This window comes from Anabas testudineus, chromosome 3 (assembly GCF_900324465.2).
Source record: "Anabas testudineus chromosome 3, fAnaTes1.2, whole genome shotgun sequence".
In the NCBI taxonomy this organism is placed as follows: Eukaryota; Metazoa; Chordata; class Actinopteri; order Anabantiformes; family Anabantidae; genus Anabas; species Anabas testudineus.
In genome coordinates this window covers 13,777,764-13,796,204 of record NC_046612.1, presented here as the reverse complement: position 1 = coordinate 13,796,204, position 18,441 = coordinate 13,777,764, and the positions used below count along the sequence as shown (strand labels likewise).

The 18,441-nt window shown below is 38.5% G+C and overlaps 1 protein-coding gene across 1 annotated transcript; it reads left to right on the top strand.

Moving 5' to 3' along the window:
• Nucleotides 1-9,809: 9,809 nt before the first annotated feature.
• Nucleotides 9,810-18,388, top strand: cops2 (COP9 signalosome subunit 2). Its single transcript, XM_026377888.1, has 13 exons — nt 9,810-9,966; nt 10,436-10,549; nt 10,650-10,727; nt 10,822-10,947; nt 11,066-11,155; nt 11,258-11,335; nt 11,598-11,772; nt 11,897-12,075; nt 12,319-12,371; nt 14,652-14,749; nt 14,849-14,931; nt 17,153-17,211; nt 17,879-18,388. The coding sequence occupies exons 1-13, from the start codon at nt 9,913-9,915 to the stop codon at nt 18,021-18,023; spliced, it is 1,332 nt and encodes a 443-aa protein (XP_026233673.1). The 5' UTR covers nt 9,810-9,912; the 3' UTR covers nt 18,024-18,388.
• Nucleotides 18,389-18,441: the final 53 nt, after the last annotated feature.

Here is an 18,441-nt window from a genome sequence, read left to right as displayed (position 1 = left end):
TGGCTGTGAACCTCTAATATGTAGATGCACTAACTCACTATATCACATAAAAAACATCTCTTTCACAGGCAAAGTGTTTCTGAATTACTAACTAATCATAAATGGTGCTTAAATAGATTTTTTTTTGTTGTTTTGAACTGTACAGTGTTTTCAGTGGTGATGTAATTTCTTGGACGTGCAATCGGCATATTATACAATGATATGTTTGCTTAGCAAACAATACAAAGTTAATAACTTTGTAGTCATAACTTTCTCATCCCTTGTCAGATTCTGTTTTTCCAAACTTAGATTTAGACTTTTCAGATCAGCCCTGGTGGACAAGCCCGAACAAGCCTAAGATCTCAGACTTTTGCCCAGACATTCACACTTGGCTTGAATTCACAGCAACAGTCCCGGCTGTCTGATGATTGCATGCCCACAGGACATCACATAGGTAATGTGTCATTGATCTGGCTGAGTCACTGGCTGTTCACATAACGAATTCCAAAGCGATGAGAGATATCACTGAGCCATTATAATACATGTATTTGATTTCAGTTCTTCTGGTGTCGAGTAGTGAGACCAAATCATGTGGAATCATGAACTGATAGACACGTCTAGGGCAGCTCTAAAACCACAACAACAAAAAAGGAGACTGCTTCAATAAACATCGTTCTGTGGTCAGGAGGAACCACAAAGAAAGGCCTGGTAGGTTGTGAGGAAAGCTTGGTAAATCTCTCAGAACAATGCATGAAAGATTGAGAACACTGTGTTTACCGATCCACAGGCATCCTGTAATGGCTAACCTCATGATACAGACCTGGCTAACACATGCAGTGGTTAAACAAATCTCTTGAAGCATTCTCCCCTCTCTGTAAAACTGATGACTGATCCCTCCAAAGCTGACTGTATTACATAAAGACAGGCACTAATAAAACAAACTCACACTCTGTCTGCACAACTATTGAGGGGTGGGAGTCTCACATGAAAAAGCACGACAGAATTTTCTAAGAACTTGAATAATCAGCTTATATTGGAGCTAAGTAGGAACAGAGGGTGGTGGGCTCGTGTTTGCTTTCCATTTTCAGCTCTGGCACAGATTCAGGCCACCTTGAAGAATCTGAAAACCATTATCCAGGGCCGTTGGTCAAAAGTGCAGACTGTATAGGATATCATGGTGCTGTGCCTCACAAGGAGACAGCGTGATGAGGATGAAGGTGGAGGGGGCGGGAGAGGAGAATGGAGAAGGGAGGCATCACGGGTGACATATCGTGCGAGAAGGGGAGAAACTGAGACTAACAGAAGTTAAACACGCCTTCCTGCATAGACGTCTCTATTACAGCCAGCTCACCATGCCATTCAAGTGAATGTGTTTGGTTTCACAGACACAAAGGTATCCTCACAATGTGATGTAATTACGAGTGTCCGTTTGTCCATCTGAAGTTACCTTCATGGCTGTCTGACGCACAACCTCTTCCATGCAAAAGCATAAAGTATAGGGAGGCCCGCAGACAAGTCTTCTTCCACTATTGTCTGTTCCACACGCATTGACTGAGCATGCATAAAGACAGGTCACGCACATGAAGACAACATCAATCGCTCGCTCATATGGCTCTGAGCAAGCTGCTGACTGACGCCTTTTAAAAAGAGCCAGTAATAAACATAGGTGTGTGTAAATGTATGTCTGTGAGTGTGACCTGATGGATTCTCATTCTGTTTCAGTGTGTTCTACGTGGTTTGGCTCTGTCAGTGTGTTTGTGTGCAAACGTGGGCGACTCTATCCGGGAAACAAGTCAGATGGTGTCTTTGTGACCTTTATCTGTCATCTGATCCCTTTGTTGTGGAGCTATTAACGTAATTTGGATGTTTCAGCATGTTCTTTTAAATATCACTCGTTAGTGATGTTAGTGAAAATGAACAACTTGAAGTACTAAAACTGGTGCCCTACAGTGTGTTTTGTAATAAGGTTACAGTTCTTGTAATGTTACAGTATAGGTATCCAGTGTATAATATGTGCATGTTTGACATCTTGGTCAAATTTAAACACACTAAAACATACTGCTATAAAAAAAAAAAAAAAACTAGAGTGGGAGGTGGGCAGTTACTTTGTGAGCAAATTCAGCCTTCACACCTTTCTTTGATATGTTTCTTTATTTGGATCCTACGTAGAGTCGATACTGAAAAGTTCAATAAGAGAAATTCCACAGTGAAATAAATCATATACTGCTAATTCCCATTTCCTGAATCCCAAACGATACCTAAAATAAAAATCCATTCCCATTACATTAATATGTATTTTTATTTCTGTGGTAAATTAAGTAGGGTAACTTATTTCAGGCACAGACTCACTTTATGTGTGTTACAACTAGGAAGAGGACATTTCTGTAATCAAGATTTTCATGAAATAAACATGATTATATAAAACATGATAGACATAATTATAGTAGCTATTGGTCACCATTAAACTTAAGGGCAACATCACTAGGATACAATCTGTAGGAAATAAAACAGTTTGTGTTGCGATTTGGTTTAAATTCTGCAGAGAGAAGATATTTCATCTGTCAAATTGGAGTGAAAATAGCCAGTATCCTAAAATATATAGTGATATACTGTACATACAAATACTTTACAGCACAAAACTGATATGCTGTTCAAAAAGTCGCTCAAACAGCACAATACTGATCAGTTTAGTCTTGTTGCATTGTGTTGGCTCTAACAATTAATTAATTGTGAATGTTTCTAGTTTCAATTGATTATATTCTCTGGAAATCCTCCGATACACAAGGACACTGTCCAAGAATTCTCTGAGGAGGAGGAAAGGAGCCCAGGTTGATTTTAAGGGGCAAATTATCCCCCATTAATGATAGGAGAGTAGAATCTTAGACAGATTATTAGATCATTAAATGAGATCATTTTAAAGTAATCATCTTGACAGGAATCATGACAGATCCTCAACAGTCTACCCCTGACTCTCACGCTAACTCACTGATGTCATTTAAAGCCTCGTCTTCTACCAGGATTGTTGTTTGTGGCCATTTTGACTATGAACAACTTTCATCGTATCATGCTGCATTAGAAAATAAGTAGGTATAAAAACAAACAAGCACACGATGTTGCTTAGTCAGTGTCATAAACGAGAAACCTTTGAGACTTTGAGAAATATTGCGTTTGACAAGTGATGATTCCCCCTCCCCTTTGCAAAACAAAGGCAAGTGCAGAGCAGTCTCCAATATGTTTTCATTCGTTTCTTCATAGTCTGACCACCTGCAACTTGCATATGTCATGCTAGTGCCAGTTAAGACATAAAGTAAATGAAAGCCAGACCTGTGCTTTTGGGTCTAGTGAGTTGTAAGGGGGACGTGTAATGGGAAAGCAGCACACTCCCTCTGCACTGTACACAACAGTCATTAGGCAACCCATCTGCTCAACGCTTGCATGCTAAGCTGTAATTTTCAGGCTCTGGTGTGTGCGCCTGAGTTTCTGTGTGTACACGTGTGTGTGTGAGAGGCCAGTGGTGGTGGGCTTAGAGCAGAAGAGACGCTTGTGCATGTGTATCTACTACGTGTCTGTGTGTGTGCATTTTTTATCTGGATGTCATCAAACCCACTGAAATCAAGGTCTGATAGTATCTTCCCCACCCCCTGCTCCTATCCCCAGCCAGAGTCACGAGAGCCAAGGGTCCCCTTTGACCACACATACACACACACTCACGCACACATGCTGACACTGGCACACAGACACTGCAACATGCTTCCACATTTTGTAGGTAAACATCTCCAGATTGGTGATGTGGGATGGAATTCCCACTGATGTGGGAAATGTGCCCAGAACCATTTGTAAACCCTCTCCACCGCAGCCTCCTAACGCTTTACAGATTGTAAAACTCTGGATTTCTATATTAGGTTCTTGACCCTTCTTTCAGTGGGTCACAACAGACAAAGAAAAAAAGAGAAACCTCACAGGTTAGGTCACACATATTCATTTCCACGGTGTTTTGAGAACATACCCACACTATCCCATAGTCTGCTGCTTCTGTGTAAATATGTGGTTTACAGACTTCAACTTGACTTAGACAGTTTACATGTAGACAACGTGATTGATAACGATTTTCTGTATTATGATGAATATTACCAAAGGTTGAAAGTAACTAATTACATTTACTCAAATAGTGTACTGCAGTATAATTAGGAGGTACTTCTACTTCCTAGAGTATTTCCATTATTTGTTACTATTACTTTACTCCACTATAAAGTAAAATATTGTACTTAAACTACATTTATTTTTACAGCATTAGTTAATAGTTACTCTTTCCAGGTTTAGATACACATTATACACACTGCTTCTGTTTTACAAGCATACAGGTCTACAGATCTGACAGTCGACCATGTGATCATGACTAAACCTGAGCCTCGTGTCTCAGCTAAACCAGTAATAGATTGTGATAACGTGTGAAATTACATTTGCTTTTATTACGCTTACTGTAGCACAAATCTTCCTCATAAATATGAAGTATTTTGGCAACCTGAGTTTGAGTTTATAAAAATGTCTGCACGCAAAGTGTCATCTGATGCAGCACTGGCATCTGTACCCGAAACACAAAACACAAAACCAAACTCTGCCTAAGACTCACCCCATGCTTTGGTCTGGGCTTCAGCTTTTCTCTTGTTTTTAAGCCATAATCAGGTTCAACTAGCTCTCCCACCACCGTCTGTGGTAGTTCACGTATGCACAGAGCAAATTTAATGAAACAGGGACATTAAAAAAGGACGATCCCCCTTTTTAAATGTCCCTGTTTATGGTGATCTGTAATTATTGGTTAACATTTGCTTAACTCACAGCAGTGGCCAGAGTGTTGATGTGTGTCACTTCTGCAGCAGCTCCTTATCTTCTGTTGGCAGCAATTACAAGTGTGGGAAACATTAAGTGTGGGAAATGGAAGATCACAGGGCATCAACCATCTCAGGGGAGGTTGTGCAACAGGGTCAAACACAACTTATATCCAAACACTGATGCACCAACTATCACATATATGCAGGCGCATAGACAGATACATGGACACTTGCTGTCTCAAAGGTAAACAAGGCAAGAGGCCGTCAATCCACACTGTGATTAAGACATTTTCTTCTCACTAAAATGCCCAGTGCCTTTGCAGAGCTATAATTTGTTGACATTCAACATTGATGGCACTCTGAGACAGATAAAGTACATCAAAGTAATCTCTCAACAAGGAGCCTTGGTTCCATGCAATGGAAAGTTACTATTTGTGAGTGCCTGTGGAAAATTTTACATGCCTCACTGGTAGTGGACCAGCAGCCAACTTACTAGTAAAGGAATAAACAAAGTAGATCCTAATGGATGAATGTGAAGGCTTTTTCTGATCCAGGGGATGCTCATACACTTTAGCCTCAGATATAAAAGCCTGCTGGAATAACAACATACACAGGGCTTCTGCAGCCTTTCTGCCACATAGACAGTGCACAGTCAGTCACTATATGATCTCTGTTATTGTAATGTTGGTGCATGCAAACGTGAGATTCATCTCTTATCCAACAATTCCTGTCAACAATATTTTTGGACTTTCAATTGCCTTGACATTTAAGATCTTTCGGCTTAGAAGGTCCAAAGAAAGTTTGCGACATACCACGTTTGTGTACAGCATTGTTACACAAGAAGCGCAAACAAAAGGCTGCATCATCTATTGCAAAACTAACAGAGGTTAAATCCAAGATAAATTCTACGTCTGGGGATTTCTGCAGTTGCTAAACTGTGTTTTACTGACATCACATCGCATTAACGCTGCATCACATCGATGCAATTACTCGCTGATGTTCGACAAAACATGTATTGATATTCAATAGTACATTGGGAGATATTAGTTAGAATAATATTTCTACTGGTGTAACTGTCATTTAGTCTTTATTTACAGCATTTATCACAATGTGAAACAGTTACAACATACAACACATGGTGGCATTACACACAGCATAGATCCAATCACAAATGCACTGAAATTCGCTTAACATTATTTGTCACCAACACATTAAACCATATAATAAATGCAGGATTGTTTGGAAGGAGATGACAGACAACAGACGGGAAATCAATGCACAAGGTGAAATTTGTATGACGAGAAAGAGACCCCGAAGAAGACAATAATCATCCTAAATGAGGAATGATGGGAGCTTCCACAAATAGGTATGGCATTTGATCTATATTTACAGTATGTGGAAGCTGAAGACACATGCAAGCCTTTCAACGGGAAAAGAGTTATGCACAAGCAGAGGTTTTATTACTCCACTGATAAATGCTTTCACAGCCGAGGCCCCTTTTAGCTTGGATAAATCACACTGTTGTCTTGGGTAGGTCAGCCCTGCGACAGCAGAAGGTGAGTTCATCACTACAGATGCACTGTGTGTAAACCAGTGTGATGTCTGCCAAAGGATTTGAGACTGTCTAATGTTAATGAAAGCATCTATGGAGACACACATCATCCAACAGACGGGTACAGAATGCATTCCTGTTGCTTTGCACAAACATGAAGTTGAAAGCCACCAATCGCTTAGCTCTGGCATTCAAAGTATGTAAGGGCATCTAAATATACCCTGTCTCATGGTTTGATTTTCTAAATCAAACTTACAGGGATGGATGGACCAGAACAGAAGTATTGGACATGACGAGTAGGAGAAAGGGGGGGGGTTACTGTAGTGGACCAATTGATAGTGTGGGGTGTCTGACTGTCCTGAGTCTGCAAGTCTACCCAAGTGAGGACAGCATTTACCAAACACTTGCACTTACAGTATAATACACGCAAACCCTCCTGATACCCCAACACCCTCACACTCCAACAACGATACTCCACTCTAAACACATACCATACACATATCACTGCTTGTTAGCGTGTGATGCAGAGGGGGTAGAGTGTGGACTTGGCTGCGGTGGCTGTTTCGGCTTTTGGAAGTTGGATTTCATCCGTAATAATAGCCCCACTTGATGGAAGACATTGCATAAAATTGAGACACGCTTCGACATACCTTGTAAAAATGAAAACAGCAACAAAAAAATAAGAGGAGAAAAATAAACTAGCTAGTCACGCACCTTGCACAAGTTGAGAAGCGAAAGCAGCTATGATGACCTAAGGGGAGGATGTTCAAAGATGTTAGGAAATTTAACAGTATGTACCTGCTGAGGCACACACGATTAATCCAGTGTGTATATTAGACCATATATATGCTCTATAGATACAGCGAATATCTGTGCGACTGTGGTGCTTTTGTATGCCTGTGTTATTAATGTTCTACAAGGCAATTGGCAGCAGTACAACAAGGGTTAGCACCTTCGTGTGAGTGCTTTAATGGTGAGAGCCTTTTGTGCAGAGTATACAAGCAGGCAGCTTGCTGAGCAGGCCTGTGCTGCCAGATGCCATGCTGGAGACATATTAAAGACTTTTGTCTCATGTTTAAGGAACTGTCAAAAATAAGAATTTCTTATTCTATTAAGGTTATTACGTTTGGCATAAAATCGTATTTGGCAACCCAAATTTAAACGGCTTATGAAGCTCAGTGTATACATTGACGCCAAGGGGATAAGATCAATGTACTAACTTTATCAAGTGACTCATCAAAGATAATCTGGAGGGAGAAAGGCTGCTCGGAGGTGTTTATAAGGCTTAATACCACACTCTAAATAAGGTTAGTAGGTTTACATGGAAAGGTTAAATGTGATGAACTTATATGTTTATTATATGTTTCAGTTCCTTTAGAGATAAGTTAGTTCCCGAATCGTCCTCGAAAACTGCAGCATCTCAACAAGACAGCGGGGGAATGTGCTGACAGATCAGACAGTGTGGCGATAACAGTGTATTTCAGGTATGTGAAGAAGCCCAATGCCATATTATTTTGTGGGTGTTGGAGCACCCTGTGTGTCTTCTGTGTCAGACCCTCAGCTTTTTTGCTGTTGTTGATTCCAGCAGAGAAGTGCTGTTCATTTGTAACTTCTTTGTGTTGATGAAGGGGAATGAATGAAATGTTGACAGACTCTTAGCACGCACGACTGCTGTAACAATGATGCATCTCACGCATGCAACAAATGGGTGTGCTCACAGAATGAAGTCACAAATACACACAAGTCACCAGCCCCATGTTAATACAGATTAACATAAGAGGTTCAATAGCTCTGTTGTGCCCACATGAAAGGTTATATGGCTGAGGATAGTTGCACTGTCTGTGATACATTTGTACACATTTACAGAAGTAAAATGCAGTACTAACTTACTTCATAATGCTCCTAAAAGTCAGTCTGTGAACACATTCGCTCCTCAACTGTTGATGTCAGTGATTCATGTCTGGATGTTGTAAATATTATGGTCAGACGGACAGATGGACTTTAGTTTTTCACCCACACTCATATTTGAAAAAAACTAAAAAGTCACATAACTTGATGACACACAAGCTGATTGCGTAAATGTTCAGAACAGGAAAGTGTTCTTCAGTAATACAATATTTCACATGGTTCAATGTGCCTCCTCAGAGAGGCAGAGAGGGAAAGGTCACAAAATTAATTTGACAGACATCCCATAAACACACAACTGGATATCATGGGATAATTGCAGTGGTAGAAATTAATAAAGTAAGAACATTTACTCAAGTATTGTATACAAAACAAATTTGAGCTTTTTACACCCTTTCAATTAACATGTTACTACATATGTAGAAACTACTTTTTGCTGACAATAAAACTTACCATCTTGAGTGACATTTAAAGTTGCTTTACAAATTAAGGTTTTTCAAACCTTATAATTGTCAAATTAAATATGGTGGTGCTCCAGTTTGTGCATATGGTCTGTCTCTGCTTGGTCATTACTTTTGTTCTGCACTTTTTGTGTAATATTAAACTATAAATTACACTACCCTGCAGTTGGCTATATAAAGTAATTAAAATAGCCCTAACATCTGAATCATTCAAACCTTGGTCTAACAATTCTAATCAAAGATTATCCTGTTGCACATTAAATACTTGAACTTTTGTAGTATAGTAGTATATTTAATGCCAATACTTTTCTTTCACCACTGCCACAATGTCAAAGACTCCAAATACAAGTCAAATTTCTACATTTATAGTTTTTTCTAAATCAATTGAAAAAAGTAACCTGTAGTATTTACAGCAAAATCTCTTTATAGTTAGGTTGTTACTATGCAGAGGAATGACCAATGTCACTATATGTTACATTACTGGATTATTATCACTGAAACATAGATGGGAAGAGGTGGGAAGCAGCTAAGTTACTTACATTAGTATTTTTCCGATGCAGATTCTTAGTATAAAATATAATAACCTAATACATAATGGTGTATTAGTGTGGATTATCTACCTGACAGTAAATAAGTGATTAAAAATACCACTGGTGTTTTCTTAGTGGAGGACCTGTTCTCAAGTAGTACTTCTACTTGTAGTGGAGTACCTTTAGATAAGTAGCTTACCTACACCTTTACTTGAGTATTGAGTTTGTGTAACTCCTTCTACCACCAGTGATTATTATCACGGTACAACATGTTTGAGTATTTTGACGTTTTAGCCAGCTGAGGTTTGTGTGAGTTATTTATTTGTTTTTAATCTCGGCTACTGGGGCATTTTAATCTGAGCTAATGAAGCTGAACCTAACATTTCATAAGTGTATTGTGTATTGTATAATCAAGGTCTGGAAACTAGAGATGTCCCTTTTAAAGTGGAGTGAGCAGTGATCCCTCTGAAACATGGTGCTGCAGCCTGCTCGTTATTAGAACAGGGCTCTTTCAGCTGGGACGATCCAACAGCGCCATCTACAGACGGAAACAGGTCCCTGCTTCTTACCGCCCTGACACACCACCTCACCGCTGCAAAATACAGCACAGGCCGGGGCTACTGTCTCCCTGAATAAGATCAAGAAACACCATCAAGATGTCTGACATGGAAGACGACTTCATGTGCGACGATGAAGAAGATTACGACCTGGTATTTACACCGGAAATAACTTGGTTTACTTTTTACATTTCAGCCGTTTGTTCGCTGGCTGCTAACAGAACGGGCTAGCTAACGTTAGCTTGTTGGCTAATGTCAATCTGACAGTGGCTGCCTATGTTAGCTTTCTAGCAGGCTAACGGTGGTTGGTGTTTTCTACTGTGCAGCTGGCTAATGTGAATAAACTCGAACCATGAGGAGTAGTTAACATATGATACGCGTGTTCAGCTGTCACTGGGTTTTAATTACAGACAGGAAAAGCAAGCTATGTGTCTATTTATCCAACCGTAGCGTTCGTTAACTTAACGTGAATGCTAGCTACTTTAGCTCATATTTGCAGAATAACATCTTTAGTGATTAGCTAGTCAAGTGCAGCTGATATCATGTATAACGTGGAACCTTTATGCTTGAACATTTTTTTTTGTGATTTTAACTTTGACCATGTTTACATCCTTAAACTTAGGAATATTCCGAGGACAGTAATTCCGAGCCAAACGTGGACCTGGAGAACCAGTACTACAACTCCAAAGCCTTGAAGGAGGATGATCCCAAAGCAGCACTCAGCAGTTTCCAGAAGGTGTAGTGGTGCTCTAATAAAAGGACTTGTTCAATGTAGCTGTATGGTAGTTATCTAAAAGTGCAAATTTGACATTTCTTGACTTTTTGGATATTTTCAGGTACTGGAACTAGAAGGAGAAAAAGGAGAATGGGGATTCAAAGCACTGAAACAGATGATCAAAATCAATTTTAAGCTGGTATGCTATGTAACATGTGTCATCATATGTGTATACCTGTCAAACCAGACAATCATTTTGGGGATTTGATTTCTTATGTGTCTCACCCCTGTAGACCAACTTTCCAGAGATGATGAACAGGTACAAACAGCTCCTTACATACATCAGAAGTGCTGTCACAAGGAACTACTCAGAGAAGTCCATAAACTCCATTCTGGACTATATCTCTACCTCCAAACAAGTAAGGATAGACAAAATTAGACAATGAAAAATTCAAGCTGGCATTTACATGTTGTATCCTGAACTGTGAACTTGGTTTTAGAAATCTGTCCTTCTAAATGTGTTTCTTTTGTTAATAGATGGACTTGCTACAAGAGTTCTACGAAACAACGCTGGAGGCTTTGAAAGATGCAAAAAATGACAGACTGTGGTTTAAAACTAACACAAAGGTACACTTAAGGTTCTTAACTGATTCCAGGTAGCCTTGCATCATTATCATCATTTCCTTGTAAGGAAGGTGTTCAGAAGTGTGTTTTCTGCTTACCCTGCAGTTGGGAAAGCTGTACTTGGAGAGAGAAGAGTATGGGAAACTGCAAAAGATCCTTAGACAACTTCACCAGTCATGTCAGGTAAACTGGTTAATTTTTGAATAACTTTTGACAGAGTATCCAGTGAAATTTCCCCTTTTTTAAGAGAAAAGGGAGGAGAAGTAAAATGTATCAGTTTCTCAATGTTGTAGACAGAATTATTATTGAGCAATAACAAGTCGTTGTCAAAATTTTAGCTGCTGCTGTAACAAAAGTTTTTTTTTCTCACTCATGTGATGTACACTATTTAAATTAGTCAGCAATAATGATCTAATAAGTGGTTCTGCTTTTGTGTCAACCACAGACAGATGATGGAGAGGATGATTTAAAGAAAGGCACACAGCTTTTGGAGATCTATGCTCTCGAGATCCAGATGTATACAGCACAGAAAAACAACAAGAAATTGAAAGCGCTGTATGAGCAGTCACTTCATATTAAATCTGCCATTCCTCACCCACTCATAATGGGAGTTATTAGAGGTATGATGGTTTACATCTGTTTTCTTTAATAGCACAGTCATTTAGCTTTGTGTTTTGTGACTTTTACACAATGTGCTGTGATATCTGTTTGCTGAATGACCTCTGCTGATTTGCTTCTGATCAGAGTGTGGTGGGAAGATGCATCTGAGGGAGGGTGAGTTTGAGAAAGCTCACACAGACTTCTTTGAGGCATTTAAAAACTATGATGAGTCTGGAAGCCCAAGAAGAACAACATGCCTCAAGTATCTGGTCTTAGCCAACATGCTGATGAAGTCAGGAATAAACCCTTTTGACTCTCAAGAGGTATGAAAGCAGTTCTTACTGATGTAAATGTTGCATTCCACTATTCCTGCATGTAAAGTATGTATCAGGATAGACGAATACAAACACTGGCTGGTTGCCGCAAAAGTTTGTGCAGTTTTCAGTGGATGTTTTTATAAAGCACAGATTGAATATGTGTAGTCAGAATGATTACGATGATCAAATATGTCACTTATGTTTTAGTGACTCATATAACCTTTTTATATATATTTTTTTTTATCAAAGGCCAAACCATATAAAAATGACCCGGAGATCCTAGCAATGACAAACTTAGTAAGGTAAGCTTGGATTAATTTATTAATGGGAAATCTACGTTAAAAGTGTTATACTTATTACTTATTCTAGTATTATTTCTGTCAGTTATAGCATTATACTCCAGTGTTTTAGTCTGTGAAATGAAAACAAAACAAGATTGTTGCTAACAGATGTTTAGTGCACATCAGGTTGATAAAGGCTTTATGGTAAATTTTTTATTTTTATAATATAGGCAACAGGCTAAATTTATGACTAATATGGTTGAACTGTGGACCTGTAATCTGTCTAATTATTATATGGTTGTCACATGCACTCTAATTATGTTTGTGTCTTGCCGAGTCACCCTGGGCTCTTGATCTGTGATGGTGCAAAGCCACCCACGTAATCACTAAACTTATGTACACTACCAGTCAAATGTTTGGGCACAAAAGTTTTTTCTTTATTTTTAGTATTTTCAACATTGTAGATTAATACTTAAGACATTTAAATTATGGCAGAACAAATATGGAATAATAAAGCCAACAAAAATGTGTTAAATAACCCAAAATAGGTTTTATATTTTCAGTTCGTCAAAGTAGCCAAAGTTTGCTTAGATGATGGAGTCGGCCTCATGATGTAGTCACCTGGAATAGTTTTCCTACAATCCTGAGTTCCCAAAGGTGTTTGTGTACTTGCTGGCTGCTTTAACTTTAACTTCAATCTCCGCTTCAACCCATCCCAAACCATCTGAATTAGATTTAGATCAGGTGATTGTGGAAGCCGTGTAATCTGATGCAGCACTTACTCCTTCATGGACAAATAGATCTTAGAATATCTAGACGTGTGGTTGGGGTCACTGTCCTGTTGGAAAACAGCTGCATAGGTCTCACTCAAGTGCAAACCAGATAAAGTAGTACGTCTCTGCAAAATGCTGTAGTAGCCATGCTGGTTAGGTGTTATCAGTTTTGACTAAGTGCCAACACAATCCCCCCACACCATCACACCTGCTTCACAGTGGGACCCACACATTCAAGAAGTCTGTTCACACTCTCTACATCTAACAAAGACACAGTGGGCAGAACCAAATGTCAAATTTGGGCTCATCAGACAACAACACAAATGACAACACATCAAATGTCCATTCCTTGTGTTTGTTGGCTCAAGCAAAGCCTTTCTGCTTGTTGTTCTTCCAAAGTAATGGTTTCTTTGCCGCAATTCCAGCATGAAGGCTTGACTCGCAGTCTCCTCTAAACAGTGGATGCTGAAATATGTTTGAACTCTGAGAAGCATGTATGTGGCCTCTAATCTGATGTGCTGTAAATCTGCAAGTTCTGAGGCTGGTCATTCTAACAAACGTATCCTCTGCAGCAGAGCTAGTTCTTGGTCTTCCTTTGCTGCGACAGATCTCATGAGAGCCAGTTTCAGCCCAGTGTTTGATGGTTTTGGCAACTGCGTTTGGGGATACACGCAGAGTTCTTGAGATTTTTCACATTGTTTGACCTTCATTTCTATTGATTGATAGATTGTCTTTTCTCTTTACTTAGTACTTTACTTACTGAGTGTTTCTTGCCATAATATGAAAGACTGAAAGTCTGAAAGGTAGGACAGAAAACCCTTCCAGGTGAATACCTCATGAGGTTGACTGAGAGAAAGAAAACAACAGAACAGAATAAATCTAGGATATAGCACAAAAGTACAGAATAGATTAATAGTATAATAATAAAACTATAGGTATGGTCCCATAGTGGTAGTAATGAGAGACATGTTTCCATAATGTTTTGAATTTATAGTTATCTCTTGGACTCAGATTCCTTTAGGTCATTATTTCAGCTGTGCTCCTCATATGACCAAGTTCCAGTTTAGTTCTATAATGCCATCGTTGTTCACAATTTCAATGTATTGTGCCATTTCCCCTTAGTGCAAACAATACTTAACAGCATTTGTGGTCTCGGCGTCATTCATACAAGTTCCCAGAACAGTGCCATGTCGTAATTTCTGTACGTTCAGTGCAGTATTTAAATAAATTAAATTAAAATGACTATTGGCTTCCCCAGCCTTCCTTAGTCTGCTTCCTTTTTTGTGCTCATGTTTACAAAAATGACAAGCACAGTCTCAAATTGTTCAGATTCAATGCGTATAATAAATGTTTTCATTATATGAACAAGAAACGAGAGTGCATGCCCAAAACTGTAATAAGCATAGTGTTTACATAAAAATTTTATATTTTGGAATGTGTCTGACAGCTGTCAGGATAAGAGTTTTTGTGTGAGTAATGGAGACACAATGTCAACAGTATAGAAACAGTGATTGTTTTTCCCTTACAGCGCCTACCAGAACAATGACATCACGGAATTTGAGAAAATCTTGAAAACAAATCACAGTAACATAATGGATGACCCTTTCATTAGAGAGCACATAGAGGGTGAGTGTGAAACGTGACTTCAGGCCACATTCATAATAAATGTGTTGGGAAAATATTCCTTTTTTTCCACAAAGCAGATAATGTTATGTTGTGTTGCAGAGCTCCTGCGCAACATTAGAACTCAAGTGCTTATCAAACTCATCAAGCCATACACAAGAATACACATCCCCTTCATTTCTAAGGTAAGTCCATGTGATCAAAATTGCCCTGTGCAGTGATTTTTATATTCATTATGTGCCTTCTTTGATCATACACTCTTAGGTGATGTCTGTGAAATTTTGTGCAGATTCTGTGGATCCTTTGGTGCATTTTAAATTGATTATTTACTGTATTGAAAAAAGTCAAGGGAAAAAAAGGTATTATTGGGGAAAAAGGCAAACAACAGGATAATCCAACATTGTTCAGTAAATAGTGTTAAAGTAAAATAACAAGGTTAGATTTATGCATGGTAGGCCTATTTCCTATTTCCTAAATAGGAAATGTGTTCACTATATTCTGCTTTTGAAGTTGTGGGAAGGGAGTGAAGAGAAAGTCAGCCGTTTGGGCCCTGACTGTTGCTGAAACGCAGATGACCTGCACACTGTATTGTCACGCATAAACATGCTGTGATGAGAGGCTGCTAACGCTAATGCGTTTACAACTGACAAATGTGCTACAACATGGCGTTGCCGTTAACATCTGCTCTGGGAAGTCTTCTATTGAGTTCTTGTCTGAAATATAACACATGAATGATAGCTACTCACAGTCACTAATACCAACCAACAATCAGGCAAAACTCACTGTAATAAAAACTTACACTGTTGTGTCATCATTTTGAGGTCGAACAGCTCCAGGATGTTTTGTTGTGAGTTGCATTTATGTAATTGATTATGTTGACGCATTGTTCCAGTCCTAATCTAGTTTAGCAGGGCTCGCAATGTTTTGGCAGAGGCTGGGCTTTATTGGCATACTTTAATTAGGACATGATACAGTGTGTATATAAATTGTACATGACGAAAATGTACACTAAACTAAATTTCCAGACAGTGGAGTGGTACTGCATGAGAAAAATAATAATCTAAAGCTCTATTTGTTTATTAGTTATTTAAAAGCACATGATTTAATGACATGACATGCTCTTTGTCTTTTATTGTTTTTTAGAGTAAATACAGCATATTAAATCAGGTAGTAAGATCAAAGCTTAAAAATCATAAACCCTTTATCTACATACAAATGGCAAGAAAAAGTTTGGAAAAACCAAAAAGTTATTGGATGTTTACACTGAAATTTAAAAATATATATACCAAAACACTGAAAACATGTTTATCATTCATCTAACAATTTCAGCATGTAGACCATCTAAAACATTGAAGATTACCTTTTGTAATACAACTACCATTTGCTACTCAGTCAGTGTTACCCTGCAATTCCACTCGATCCGGCTGCATTGTCTTCTGGCTAGGATGCAGATTTCTTTAAAAAGTGTCAGCTATCTCTAGAGACACGCTGCAACTGGATCCATTTAGAATACCCCAATATACATCTGTCCAAGGAGACAAATAGCTATGAGTGTCCTCCTTAAGAAACAGACACCTCACTGCTCCAGAACGGGCTGCACCAAAAAACCTAGGAGGAGAGAAACCAGTGTGCACAGACACTTGTGCAAAGAAGACTCAGGTCAGCTGGACTCAGGGACTGAGTTGGCAAGAAAAAAAACACTAAGGTTGGCAAATTGCAAGTATAAGGTTCCAGTGGGCTGAGATGCATAAACAGTGACTGGAACCAAGCATGCTATTCCTTCTGGGCAACAACTGATTGGGGATAACTGCATTTTGCAGCAAGACAATGACCTAAAGCATTCTTCTTGGTTGTGTAAGAAAGAAAAAAGTAAATGCTGGAAAACTGTAGATAAAGACTTGGCCAGTTCAATAATCACATCTGAACCATTGGGAATATCTGTAAAAAAAAAAAAAAACTGATCAATAGAATGCCATTGATTTGTCACATGAAAGTAAAATTTAACATACAAATTTCAGTTGACCATTATTCTGTGCTCAAAAATGCTTAAAATAAATTTATGTTAATTTCACAATACAGTGCATTTTTCTTGGTCTAAAATAATTATTTTTTTAGTGGGGGATTGCTTTTGTGACTGTAATTCCATTATGACTATAGTTGTATCCTAAGAATGCTCTGTTAATAAAAGGAAGTAACAATTGTGTTTTATGTCACTCCATGATCAATACATTGATCAATACATTGATCACTGTTTATACATACGTGGCATCTGATAATGCTTTTTAGATGACTTATAGACTGTTTGCACAGGTCTTTAAAACTACACTGTATTGATTTTTGCGTATTCTTTATGTATGTACGGTACCTTGCATGTGTGAAAACGTTTTGTCTCTTCCCTTTTGCCAGGAGCTGAACATTGATGTGTGTGATGTGGAAAGTTTGCTGGTACAGTGCATCTTGGATAAGTACGTCCCCCTCACATGTCTGCTCAGAAGTTAAAAAAAATGTTAATAATAGCTCCTTTCCTGTATGTAGTTGTGTTTCCTCATAGTTGGCATCCTTTGGCCCTGTAGGTAGGTTAGGCGGGATGACTTGGCACTTTCAGTAACATTTTCTTCTTATTTGATTGGCAAACTGTAATAGTGATCAGTTATTTACAGCTTTGTATTTCTGCTGTACTGGTTCACTGACGTAAATGACCATGTATGAAATGAAAACACATCAATCAAACTACTGATGCTCTTGGGAACTGCTGGGTACAGCCAATAATTCTGACATTGTTTTTCACTGTGAAATGACTGAGTAATCTTTATTTTTGATTATTATTATGCCAATTATTTGAAAGGACTAGCTAAATAAAAGAACATTGTAATGTAGTAATATAGTGGAAATATCAAGCCAATTTCTTTTCTTTTATCAACTAAGCAACAAATACAGCCCTAATACAACCTATTTTGTTATAATTTGTTCTTTTTATTGCATTATCCCAAAGAACAATTAGCCTGAACCTGAACAGGTATCTTTTTTTATCTACAGAGAGTAAGAATGGCATTTCAAAGCCTAAATATATTTGCTTTACTAACTTACTGGACTGGATTGTATGCATTGACTTGTATTGTTTTTTTTCCTCAGCACAATCCATGGTCGAATTGACCAAGTTAACCAACTATTAGAACTGGACTACCAGAAGAGAGGAGGGGCTCGCTACACAGCTTTAGACAAATGGACAAATCAGCTGAACTCTCTGAACCAAGCCATTGTTAGCAAGCTTACATGATGGCATGTAAAATCAAAGAGACGACGAAAATGGCATGTTTGAATACATCCATAAAGTATGCTACTGTGCTTCTTCAAGTAAATCCTCTGACACAAGATGCACAGCACAGGTTAAGAGAATGACACCAGTTTCAAGAAGACACCAAGAACCACAAGAACTTGTTCAAAGTGTTTGTTTTGTCCCGATGAGAGGAAATCACAGACATTTATTTTTGTTTTTTTATGTTCCTCATTGGCAGATCCATGTGCAAAACAAAAATGCTGCAGTGGCTTAAAAAAGTCCAAATGTGTTTGAAAACTTGTACACAGTATTTTAATGTATACTGTTGCCTGTTGGTAATAAACAAATGTCTCAGCATTAAATGATTCAGTTGCCTTTGACTAGCTAACTGTGTTACCGGTAGAATAGAATTTAATAA

Coding starts and splice junctions, on each gene's coding strand:
- cops2 (XM_026377888.1), top strand. CDS start 9,913: ATGTCTGACATGGAAGACGACTTCATGTGCGACGATGAAGAAGATTAC. Junction 10,550..10,649: donor CACTCAGCAGTTTCCAGAAG/GTGTAGTGGTGC, acceptor GGATATTTTCAG/GTACTGGAACTAGAAGGAGA. Junction 12,372..14,651: donor GCAATGACAAACTTAGTAAG/GTAAGCTTGGAT, acceptor TTTCCCTTACAG/CGCCTACCAGAACAATGACA.